Genomic DNA, 12138 nt, shown 5'->3' with positions numbered 1-12138 from the left:
CCCTTTCTAGACCGTAATCAAGCTACCTTGGTGCCTGGAGCCCTCAGGATAGGCTCTGAAATCCCAAGTCACCCATTTGGTGCCTCTCCTTTGGTTCTACATTATTCCATATTGTTTGTACTAGATTTGGTCCCTCGTCCATCTCCCTAGTTTCCCCGATTGGCAGAGGCCTCCTATGGCTCTGAGTGATTGTTATCGAGGCCCAAATGCTGTGATGAAGGATGAAATGAAGGCAGGACAAACTTCTCATGAGGGCAGCTCACGCCACAAAGCTGAGGTCCCCACCGATCACAGCTCCAAGACATGTCTCCGTCCAGGTGGGTTGAGAGCAGTGGGGAGTGGGTAGACCAGATGATCTCCAGAGATACTTCAAAAGCCTGAAACCCTCTTGGCTAGGGGAGGAAATGAGAGAGGGAGGGACAGAACCGAGTTCCATGGCAGAAATTCAGGACTTGTAAGCTGGCAGCAGATGGAAAGAAAAGTGCCAACTTCTAGCAGGAGGAGATGTAGTGCATGCATTTCTTAGGGCTACTGCAAGCCCCAGGTCCTCCCTTCCGGAGGATCGGGGAAGGCCACCCAGGAGCCACCCTCCTACACCCATGCACAGCACACGTCTCCAGGCACAAGACGAGATCTCCAAAAAGAAACTGGGCCAAATGAAAGTTCTCAGACCCCTCCCCTCAAAGTGATAGGTCTTCCCTATCACCTTCCCCACGCCTAGGCAAACCTGCCCAAACAGCCAGTTTCCATCCAAAGCCCCCGCCGTCCCTCATTTTCCCCTGGGAAATCTCCTACCTGCTTTGTTAAACCTAAGAGAGAAGAATGAGTGAGTGCGCACCACAGGGAAACAATGGCCAGTGGTCTGGTTACAGCTGGACTAGCCCAGGAGGGGCAGCTGGCCTCCCAAAGGAGGCCCTGTATCTCTTCATGGCCTCAAATACTGCTGCGCTGTGCGTCAGTGTTTATGAAATGCTTCTCAAATAAGGTCAGTGTTCTACGCAGAGTTAGGACTCTAATAAAATGCAGAACTTGTGCTGTTTGCCAGCCAGCTGCGGAGGCATACTGGAATTCTTTCTCGGATACAATTGTTCTCAGATTAATATTTTCCCCATGAGTTTTTTTTTTTATTCTTCTTGTTCTTTTTTTTTTTTTTTTATGATGTGTGAGGTTTTCTACATATTTATACCCACTAAAAGGGATGAGTAGGGCTTGCTTTCATCAGTGGTTCCTGAGGGCTTGGTGTCCCATCCTTCATTTCCCCCAACACCCCATAAATGTCCTCTCTGAACCTAGCGTGGTGGCCTTCGCCTTGTCAGTCACTTGGTGGGAAAGGATAGCCCAGATTGATTTCCACATTATTTTGAGCTGTTCCAGTGATGAGGACATTTCACTTGCCTTAGTCATCATTGTAGGCACTCAACAAATAGCTCCTTTAAATGACTGCATCCTTCACAGAGCCCCTTTTTCCCAGAATAATTTGTGCCTGTCCTCTTTTTTTTTTTTTAATAAATTTATTTTACTTTTGGCCGCGTTGGGTCTTCGTTGCTGCGTGCGGGCTTTCTCTAGTTGCAGCTAGCGGGGGCTACTCTTCGTTGTGGTGTGTGGGCTTCTCACTGCGGTGGCTTCTCTTGTTGCGGAGCATGGGCTCTAGGCGCGCGGGCTTCAGTAGCGTGGCACGCGGGCTCTAGAGCACAGGCTCAGTAGTTGTGGCTCGCGGGCTTAGTTGCTCCGCGGCACGTGGGATCTTCCTGGACCAGGGCTCGAACCCGTGTCCCCTGCACTGGCAGGCAGATTCTTAACCACTGCACCACCAGGGAAGCCCCTGGTTCTACATTCTTGGAAACTGCCACTTATTAATTACTAAGGCAAAAAGTCCTCTCAACTCCACCCACTTGGATTGCCGACATTGGTGTGAGGCTATGTGTGCATTTGTAAAAGATGCATCTTGATAAATGAAAAGGAAAACCCCAATAAAAGTTCAAAAACATGGGTGACCCTGAGCAAGGCCTTTGAGTCCGCTGAGTTTCCTCACCTGTAAATATAAGATTCTAAGATGAACCCTGATCACCTTTCAGATGCAGGATTTAGATATTGTGGGTGGAATCAGTAAGGTATTCCCACGGCACTAGATTTAGGAGACATTTGCAGACATCTGATCTCAGTGAAACCTTGCATCAGATCTGTGAGAGAAGTGTTATTCCCACCATTCTAAAGGTTACAGATGAGATGATTAAGACTCAGAAAGATACTCCTATAAATTTCTGCAGTTAAAAAAAAATGGATGGAAACCAGGATTCCACCTAGGTCTTTTTCCTCATTAAAGGTTATATCACACCATACTCTCCACTGGTTTCCCATTCAGACCCCTTCGAAACCCAATGTATAAAACACTTTCTACCTATGTTCTAGAGCTTGGCAGAGATGCAGAGGAGAAAAAGAATATCAGGAAAGTGCTAGATGGTCCAGAAACTTTTGTAACACATTTCTGAGCAGGACAGCTCTCCAATGAAATCATCATTGCTGAGCTTTTCAATCACAGAAAGAATCTGCTCTGTTCTCTGCTTGGGCTGCAGGGAGTTTAAGAGCATGTTGTATGTAATTCATCATTCACAGAGTCCAGCCCCAGAGGACCTCTACACACCACCCTGGGCATCATAAAAGGCTTCAGATGGCCATGAAGATGAAGTCTGAAGTTGTTTTCCGGACACAGCCATGGATTGGGAGTCTCCAGTCTCCAATGAAGATCCTACGAAAATCCAATCTCAGGAACTGAAGCTTAGATGGTCAAAGTCCAAATTCAGTACTAGGCAATGGAGAGCTACACAGAGGGCAGGATCGGGCAAGAAGCCAATCTGGAAGGGTCAAGGCAGGGGCCAGGAGCCGCTCAGGCTCCAGGAGAGATACACAAGATGCACAAGTCCATGGTCAAGCCCATAAGCCTCAGATTAGAAGAGGACCACGGACATACTATGCAGACAGACCCGAGCCAGGGTCTACACTAATTGAGGGCAGGGGAGCAAAGGGTGGGTATGCTAGGTAGCAGACAGTAACTAGGGAGGCTGAAAAACTCAAGAGGGAGTCAAGGTGGGTGGTGAAATATGCTGGCAGACTTTCAGGAATGACAACGCACACTGCTGCCAAAGTGCAGAATGAATCAGGGGTCAGGAACTCAAGACTGGCATTTCGGACAAGAGAAGAGAAGTATGAGCCCACACAAGTAGTGATAAGACCGTGAAAAGTGAGGTCACATTTAGTCCAGCCAGGATGCATCTTATACGCATCCTGCACCAGCAGGACCCGATCTCAGGGTGGCAGGAGTCCAGAGATCATGGCGGAAAGAAGGCAAGTTGTACAACTAACGGAAAAGGAAGGCGATCCCTGGCAAAAGCTAGGCAGATACTCGTGGGGGAATATATTGGTCAAGAAGGCTCATCAGAACTGTTCCTGGAGAGTTTATCCCCTCAAATCCAAAACAAAAAATCATAATAATTAGCCACATAACTATGGTGATATTCTTCCTAAGACTGGATTCAGCCCTAAACTCCCCTGTTAGATAAAACTGCCTTAAGCGCAGCTCCTGTCATTTTAAATGGGGCTCAGGCCCTCTTAGGTTCCATGCGACCGTGAACTTCTGCGAATCTAAACCACGTTCCCACTTCTACCCATGGGAACCCTATTCACCCTCAAGCTCCAATTCGAATGTCACCTACTTCCCCAAGCTGGACAGGATGGCTCCTTTGCCAGGTGTCCAGAACACAGCCTTGGCACCCCTCTCAGGATGCCTTACATCAAACAGGTTCTCCCTGATTCGACTGGATATCATTGTTGTTTTCTTTTTCTTCTGGCTGTTCTTTGAGAATTGGGTTTAGAAGACAGGTAAGGGCGGCTGACTTAACCTGGGGGAGGAATGACATGACCAGTGGTTGGAGCGCAGACCAGAGACCAGCCTGCCTGGATAAACCCTGGCTCCACTTCTCCCACCTGAGGAAGTTACTTCACCTCTCTGACTTTGTTTCCTTAACTGTAAAATGGGGACACAATGAGTTCCTGTCTCACATGATCGTCCGAAGATTGAGGCCATGCATATAAAGGGTGAGAAAAGCGCCAGGCGCAAAGAAGGGCTCCATAAATGGGAGCTGTCATGGTGGTGGCGATTGTCGTTGTTATTATTTACAAAGATGTTGGGAGTGCCTCAGCCCTCTCTGCTTCATCCTCCATCACATTCATTCCAAGCACTACTCAAGCAAATGAGCCCTGTGCCAGTGGGTGCCCCGGATGGTAAAGGAAACCACTTTGAGAAACTCAGGCTTCTCAGCTGAGCCATGCTGCTGAAAGAAGGGTCCAATTTCTCAGGCTCAAATATTTTACAGGAGAGAATAACACACATGTACCCATCAACACACACACACACACACACACACACACACACACACACACACACACCCCACATCCCATGCTGATGGGGCTTCTGGCACCAGCCTGACAGAACAAGGATGAAGCAAACGGCATGAAGGAAAAGGCTACAAGAAACCAAGAGTTTCGAGAAAATGCAACAAACAGGGGAATTAAACATTAATAGGAAATCATTCCAGAGAAAATACGAACAGAACCCCAGGGAAAGAAGATGCTACAGGCTAATAAGACCTCAACATTTTTATCTACCCCAGCAGGAAAGAACAGGACAATGTATTTTTGTAATCCACACCCCAGACCACAGAAAGACTTGGAAAAAAGCAGAGAGAACTCTTGTTGATTATACTGACAACCTGGATAAAGATCTGTAGGGCAAGCTCACTAAAACTGCAGAGGAAATGAGGAGAGGAGTGGTTATTATGCTAGAAGGGAAAATCAAAATAGAAATGTTCCTGAAAAGCTGATGAAATGAAACTATTTGCCAAAATTTAATTAGGATAAATGCAAAGTGTTGCACTTAGACGCCAAAAGGTCAAGTGCACAAATCTGGGATTTGGGGGGGGGGCGGAAATAGGATCAACGGCAGGGAGGGTTGGGGAGACATTGGGGATGCAGTGAACAGCTGGGTCAAAATGAGCCAACGCAGGGGCGGTGGCTGTGCAAAGTGAAGAGGTCCCTTTAGCATGCACTGATAGAAGGTAAGATAACAAGAGAGTGGAAGGTCTCATCCCAACTAATATAAGGCAAAGAGAATTGGAATCTATTTAGAGGAACATAACTAGGAATAGGGAGAGTGCCTGTCTCAAAGTCTAACACGCACAGAATAGTTGAGGTGATTATAAAAGTTTATGGAGAAAAGGGAAGACTTGGGTAAGTGGGTGGTGAGAAATGCAAGAGCAATAAGACGTTTGAAATCCTATCATTTGGGAAAAGGATTCTGCTTGCTCTATGTAATAACAAGTAATGGGAGATAAGTTCAACCCCCAAACAAAGAAAAATTTCTTCTTAGAACTGCTTTTAAAAATAGAATAAATTGCCCTAGGAAGCACTGAGTGCCTCACCACCAAATGTAATCAAACCAAGGAGAATGACCACTTTCTCCAAAGTTGTGCTGGTGGAATATCAACCTGTACATGGTTGGAACTTGGACAGGAGGACCCCCTTCAACCTTGAAAATCCATATTTTTCCAAATCAGGTTTTATCTTGAGCGTGCTATGGAAGGAAGACTACAGTCAGCAAGAATTATGGTAATCAAAATGATAGGCGTATTTATGGAGGATGCACTGTGATTCAGGTAGTCTATACTCACAGCATCCTATGAAGGGGTATTATTATTATTCCCATTTTATAAATGAGGAAACTGAGGTCACCCAGCTAGTTAAATGGTAAATTGAGGATTTTTAATCACACACTCGGGACACTGTTTCCCAGGGAACGGCTGTATCAAACATGGTGCTAGCAACAGACCAACGGAGACCACAGAGAGTGGGAAGGAGAGCATAGCCTTTGGCAGACCAGCACCAGCAAAATACCAATCTAGGTCTCCAAGCAGAGGATTCTTATTATGAGCTCTTCCCACCTGAGTAAGATGGATTTAAATTTAAGGCTGGAGAATCACGAACAATGGAGAGCCTTGAAAACGCAACACCAGAAACCACAGCAGGGCACCCTCTGATCTACTGTATCCAGAATGAGTGGTGGTTCAGAAAACCTCTCAGGAAAAACCATACCTTGTTATTTTTTTGTGTTTGTTGTTTTGTTTTTCCAGCAGTTCTAAAAAGGGTTAAGACCACCTTACATAATGAGGGTGGAGCATGCTAGTAAATACAGCTGTTTCAAGTAAAAGCGGTAACAGAGGCAGACACGGGAAGTCAGTAAAAGGAGGTATTTAGGGAAAGACGGAAGGAATGAGCATTGAAAAATAAAGAGTCAGGGCCAAAAATTCCCCATGAAAATCTGACCCCCCCAAAATAAATCAATAAAATGCATTCCTTATTTAAATATACCACAAAGCACCATGCCCATGGAAAAGATATAAACCACTTCAACCGTAATCCCCGTTTTATGGAACAGAGGCCAACCTGGGCTTAGCTGGGGAGGAGAGGGAGGGAACCAGGCACAGGGAGTCTGGGCAGAGCCTACGTGCAGGCGAGGAACTTGCCTCGACAGGCACACTTCAAGTGGCCATCTCCAAACTTCCAGCTGGATGGGGCCCAAGACGAAGAAATGGAAGTGACAGCTGTGGTCACTATCATTAAGCGTTCGTGGAGGCCTGTGTGCCAGGTACTGTGTTAAGCACTTCCTGTGCATTATTTCATGTAATCGCCCCCCAGAGGACCATTTACTCTTCGCCCTTTACAAGTAAGGAATGGTAGGTGGAAAAGCAACGGACTGGGCGTTGTGCTGAGTGCATCACATGGATTGCCTCGGGCCACATTCACAGCATTTCCGCAGGGCCAGCGGGATTACCATCCCCCTATTACAGGCATGGAAATATGGTACAAAGGGATTAAACAGACAGCAGCCCAGAGGAGCGGAGTGACCCGCCCCAGGTGCAACAGCAAAGATGTAACAGAGCCAGAATTTAAACCAGAGCTGTCTTATCTCCAGAGCCCAGGCCTGAACCAGAAGACATGGGGCTCTGAAACCTTCTTGCACGTCCCACTCAGTGCAAAAGATCCCACCGCTCTCGGACCCACTGTTCTCACTTTCCAGGGGAGAAAGCACTCAGTGACAACAAACAGAACTGGGGAGAAACAAAATAACAATCAAAGTGGCAAAAATGCCAAAATAAACATGGCTCAGCTCATGGCAATAGCAAAACTTAACAGTGAACCTACAAATACTTCGATTAATACAAGCAGAGCAGCAATCAAAGACCACAGGGAGGGCAGGATAATACTGATGAGCTCCTGATTAGGAAGTGCTATGGCTTAGGCGTTCAGGATTTCTAGCTCTTTTCATGGGCATGTGCATAGTAGGAGTTTTGCAAGGTTGCTAAGCAACGTCTGGCAACCAGACTCCAGAGTGGATCACTCATTATGAGTCCTTGGTAACTCTAGTAAGGCAGTCATTTTAGTTCACGAAAGACAAATTTTAGAAACCCTTAATAACTCATATAATAGGTTACTAATAAGTGGCCCTTAGCCATACATAAAAAATGCAGATCTGTAACTGCCCAGCTTTCACTTGTAAGAACTAAAGACTCGTACTTTTGAGATTCATCATTAATTTATTCAACACATACTTGTTGAAAACGTACTATGTGCCAGGCGCTGTTCTATGCTATGGGGAAGAGGCCCCTCCCTGACAGTTCACCAGTGAACTACAGACTATACACCAAAAAACCACAGACTATACTAGAATTCTACTTTTAGGAAAATGAGGCCCAGAGAGGTAAAGCAATCTGTTCAGTGTTGCACAGCACACTGGAGGCGGATATGTTCAGCTGCTCACGTCCAGGCCAGTAGGCTCGGCAGGAGAACACTGCTTCCCGGAAAGGCCACGTCCCCATGGTTGGTCAAGAGAGGCCCCATGACCCACCAGCTTGCCCCCGGTCCGCTGAGCTAGCCCCGAGGGCTGGCAGTACCAGGATGCAGGGCTTGGCTGTTGAGCATCTTGGAAAGTCTCCCACTTGACCTCAGGACCTCTGTGGTCAAGTAAGGGAAAGCCTATGACACGGTGTTGGTTTTTATTGGACCCAACCACCGGCGAAGCTTGCCGTCATCTAGAGTGATGGAGAAAATTAAGTTACCACATTCTCACGTTTCAGCCTTTAGCCCGTATTCCTTCGCAAACAGGAAATGTTTATTTAAATACAGCAGTCTCCAGCATGTTCCAGAGCCAAGTGAAAAACCAAAGATGTCCACTCTTGCCCCGCTCCACTGTTCAGGCCACCACCTCGCTGCGGGTGAGAAGTAGGCCTCTGCCTGCCTTTAGGCAGGACGAGGCAAAGGGGCCCTGCGTGAGAGTTCATTTTCATCTGTCTCCTCTTTTTCCAGGCCGAGATTGTGGTTGGAGAAGAATTACATCTGTGGGCTCCTTTTGTACTCAGAAGGGTAAACGCAACATCTGTTTACTCTGTGCTCCATGGTAAATGTTTTGTTTCAGGCACCACCATTCACTTCCTCTCCCCTTGTCCTCTATCTTTGCTCCACGGATAATAAATTACACTGAATTCTCCTCTGCGTTTATTTAGCTTTCTTGTGGGTGTCACCTCCCCATTGAGGGGAAGAAAAAAAAAATGTCGGTAGTTTATAAACAACAGAGAGTTTCTCTGTGTGATGTGCTGACATTATGGAGAATATGCTACAACACAGACCCCTAGCTCTGATACCAGCTTAATTATGAACAATTTAACAGGCCCCATTCCAGGCCTGAAGCAAAGTCCAAATGGTGACCACATTATCCCATTATCCTCATGGACGTTTGCTTTAATGGCGTGCCATGGGTGGACAAGGCCTCACAAGTCAACACTACCAGAGCAACAAACCCTCCCTCCCCACACACACACACCTCTTCATAAAAGCCTCTTTGGGAGACAGAACAGCAGGAACAGAGAAGGGAGAAAATGTTTCCTCTTTGTTATAAAACACAACATAAACATTTGAGATCAGAAAATGGATCTTCGGAAGGTCCCGAGCATCTGACGGCAGTGCTGACAAAACTTAGCCACATGAAAAAAATGAGCCCTGAGAAGTTTAAAGGCTCACTAAAGGAAAGTTCCTTCTTCCGTCGTTTGCTTACATTCTTTAAGTTGGATTGCTGGTTTTCTTCTGTATATGCCATGATTTTATACACAGTTACTGGAATGCAGTGGACGCTCAAGTCATGTTTGTTGAATGAATGAAGGGAGGAATGAATGAAAAATTCCTCACTAAAGAAATCCTTAGCATAGCTCAGAAATGCCACCGCCCCACAAGAGTTTGCAAAATTGTAATGTTACAGGTGAGTTGACTGAGACAGGGTGTGGGGTGACGAAGGAGTATTGGGACTCTTGGGAGGCTGCACCTAATCCCTGCAGTAACTCTGACCCAGCCTGCTTGTAAAGGCTGCCCCCTCTCCTGGGGAGGGAAGAGACTAGAATGAGAAACCAGCCGCATCACCCCAACGCACCCCAACCAAAAAGACGTCAGTGACCAGAACAAAGGCAGAGGAGACTCAGATATTCCAAAGCACCTCCTACTTCGCCAGTGCCTGCCGGTGGCCATGGCAGCAGGGGGCCCATGGGAACGCCCAGGACTCTACCCAGTCTCTTCAATTATAGAGCAGATGGGCAGCCCCCAGCTGCCTGGGTCTCCTGGGAGAGGTAGCACGGTGGCATGCTGGCTGCAATGCTGTGCCTGCAGCTTTTGAAGACCTCCTACGTGCTAGAAGGAGAGGGGCCCACTCTCCTCGGTGTCTCAAACATGCAACATGATTTTGAATATCAAAGAGAAGTGGACTCAAGACCCCAAAAGGAGAGCTAATGTCAAGGCAAGTCAAATGTGTGCAGGGTGTATCTGGAGCAGCAGCAACTGGTGCCTGTTTTAAGACCCCAGCCCACAGAGAACCCTCCCAGGACCGTCTACTTATAGATCTTGGCCCAAGCTGAACCTTGTTCCAAGGATGTCCAGCCGCGTGGTAGGGGGTATGGACTTAGGAGCCAGACGTGCTCGAGTTCAGACACTTAACTAGCTACTACATGACCTTGAACAAATGACAAAAAGGCTTAACTGTAAAGTGGAATAATAAGCATTACCTTTGTAACTAATGATCATTGTAGAGATTCAGTAAGATAACACATGTAAACAAACTGAGGCACAGAAAGCATTCATTAAACATTAGCTACAGTTATTATTTCACTAACTCATGTGGCTGGCCCTGGTGTTGAGGAGGGAGAGGAGTTTAGCTTATAAGTTACAGGTTTCCAAAAATACCACTAAAACAAGATTTTCACTGGCATGGTAGAATATAATGTCTGAGTTAAGCTGTAGAAACCTGGATTCTGCCCTTTTGTTGCCATCCCCTTGCTGTGTGACCTTAGGCAAGTCATTTCACATTTCCGAGCCTCGTTTTCTACACATATTCATGAAGGTTCAGCTCTAACCCTCAAGGACTGTTTGGTTCAACCCCACAGAATAATCACGGCACTTGAAAAAAATGTCTTGAGCCAAAGGAAAGCTCCAGGAAAAAGGCAGTTCTACTGAGTCTCCGCTCAGGGACACATAAAAAGTAAGCGGAAGAGAAGTGGAGTGACAGGAGGTGACTAACAGGAATAACACACTCTAGGACAATACATCTTAGTCTCTGGCCCACTCTCCTCCAGACTAAAGTCAAGAAGGCAGAATCTTGAAAACCCATGCACCTACTCTAAGACATGTGCAGAAGGGGGCAGCGGGAGAGCAAGGCATGCAGAAATCTACCAGCTAGAGCAAACCCTCACCCACTTCTGGGCTGTGTTCCCAGTCCAGTTCCAACCCCCTCTACCATTTCTCCCTCCTTCCCCACTCCCCAACTGCAGGCTAGGAAGAGCCCACCCCAGAGTCCAAGTTTTGAAATTGGTCCGAGGATCAAAATGATAAATGTTTCCAAAACGTTGACATATGAAAAGTAAATATTTGGTTGCACAATTGGGGTTAAAACGAGGGTCAATCCACCCCACTCTCCAAGCGCCTCTCCTCTTGCTGCCAAGCCCAGGATCCGAGGCTGAGTGCGGTTTGTAAGATTATAGCGCTGGGTCTCATTTAAAGGGCTGTCAGCATTTCCATTCTCCGGCCCGTTTGGGGAGGCATTTATAACCGAGCCATAAAAAAATTCACCGGGGCTGCAACTTGGCATCTCCGAGGCCGCGCTCCAGGCAGGGCGGGTTTTGCAAGCACCCACTCTGAATTGGTTCGGTTCCTCAGAAGTTAGACCTTCAGACACACTCTCAACTTTCCTCGCAAGGGCAGCCAGAGAGCGGCTGGCCCATTCTGATCTCCAAGCCGGTCACAGTTTCTCAGGCCCTCTCTCCTGTCTCCGTGCCCTGACGGCCCATCACCCTTCAGCTTTCTCCTTCGCCCCCTCTTTAATGAGCGCGGACCCCTTACCCTCGCCCTACGACCTCCCTGTCTGCAGTGTCATCTCTCCTCGCCTCCTGCCAGCATTCTCCTTGGAAGCTGTCAGCTGGCCCTGCGTCTGGCACTCTCACCCCTGGAGAGACACTGATCTTTGCTCATCACTGGGGTCCTCGAGACCTCTCTCCCCAGACCTGCCCAAAGCCACAGACCCCCAACTCAGAGAGTGAAGGGTCCGATGCAGGAGAGGGTGAAGGCAGAGAATGCAACTAGCGCGGCCAAGGAGAAGGAAGGATCTGGCGCCGGGGGGCCCCCTCTGTGGGACCCAGGTGGGTGGCCTGGGTGAGGCAGGGCGGGGCGGGGGTACTCACAGGCGCTCGGCGTTGCGGGGGATGCCCCGGGGAACCGCCCGGAGGCCCAGCCCGTGGCAGTCCACGCTGGCGGGGGAGAAGGTACACTTGGTGGGGCAGGCGGCAGCGCGGGGGCCGCTCAGAACACTCGCCAGCGCGAAGGCCAGCACCAGGCGGGCGCGCACCGCGGCGCCTTCCTCCGTCCGCCCGGGGGCCATAGTGTGCAGGGGCCCGCGCCCGGAGGAGGTTGCCTCGGCGGGGCAAGACGCGTGGAGCCCACGGAGGTGCGCTGGGAGCACGGGCGGCCTGGGGAGCGGGCGGCTGAGTTGGCGCGGAG

General features: G+C 48.3%; 1 protein-coding gene across 2 annotated transcripts in view; it reads right to left on the bottom strand.

The window, feature by feature from the left end:
- Positions 1-12103, bottom strand: part of SLIT3 (slit guidance ligand 3) — a 597102-nt gene extending 584999 nt beyond the window's left edge. Inside the window, exon 1 of one of the 2 annotated variants that reach the window (XM_024753367.1) lies at positions 11823-12103. In XM_024753367.1, the coding sequence (XP_024609135.1) occupies positions 11823-12019 (197 nt within the window). In that variant the 5' untranslated portion in view covers positions 12020-12103. The remainder of the gene's footprint in view (positions 1-11822) is intronic. The other variant, XM_024753366.1, reaches the window with a different exon arrangement.
- Positions 12104-12138: the final 35 nt, after the last annotated feature.

This window comes from Neophocaena asiaeorientalis, unplaced genomic scaffold (assembly GCF_003031525.2).
Source record: "Neophocaena asiaeorientalis asiaeorientalis breed wild unplaced genomic scaffold, Neophocaena_asiaeorientalis_V1.1 scaffold268, whole genome shotgun sequence".
Classification (NCBI taxonomy): domain Eukaryota; kingdom Metazoa; phylum Chordata; class Mammalia; order Artiodactyla; family Phocoenidae; genus Neophocaena; species Neophocaena asiaeorientalis.
This window is presented reverse-complemented; position numbering and strand designations above follow the sequence as displayed.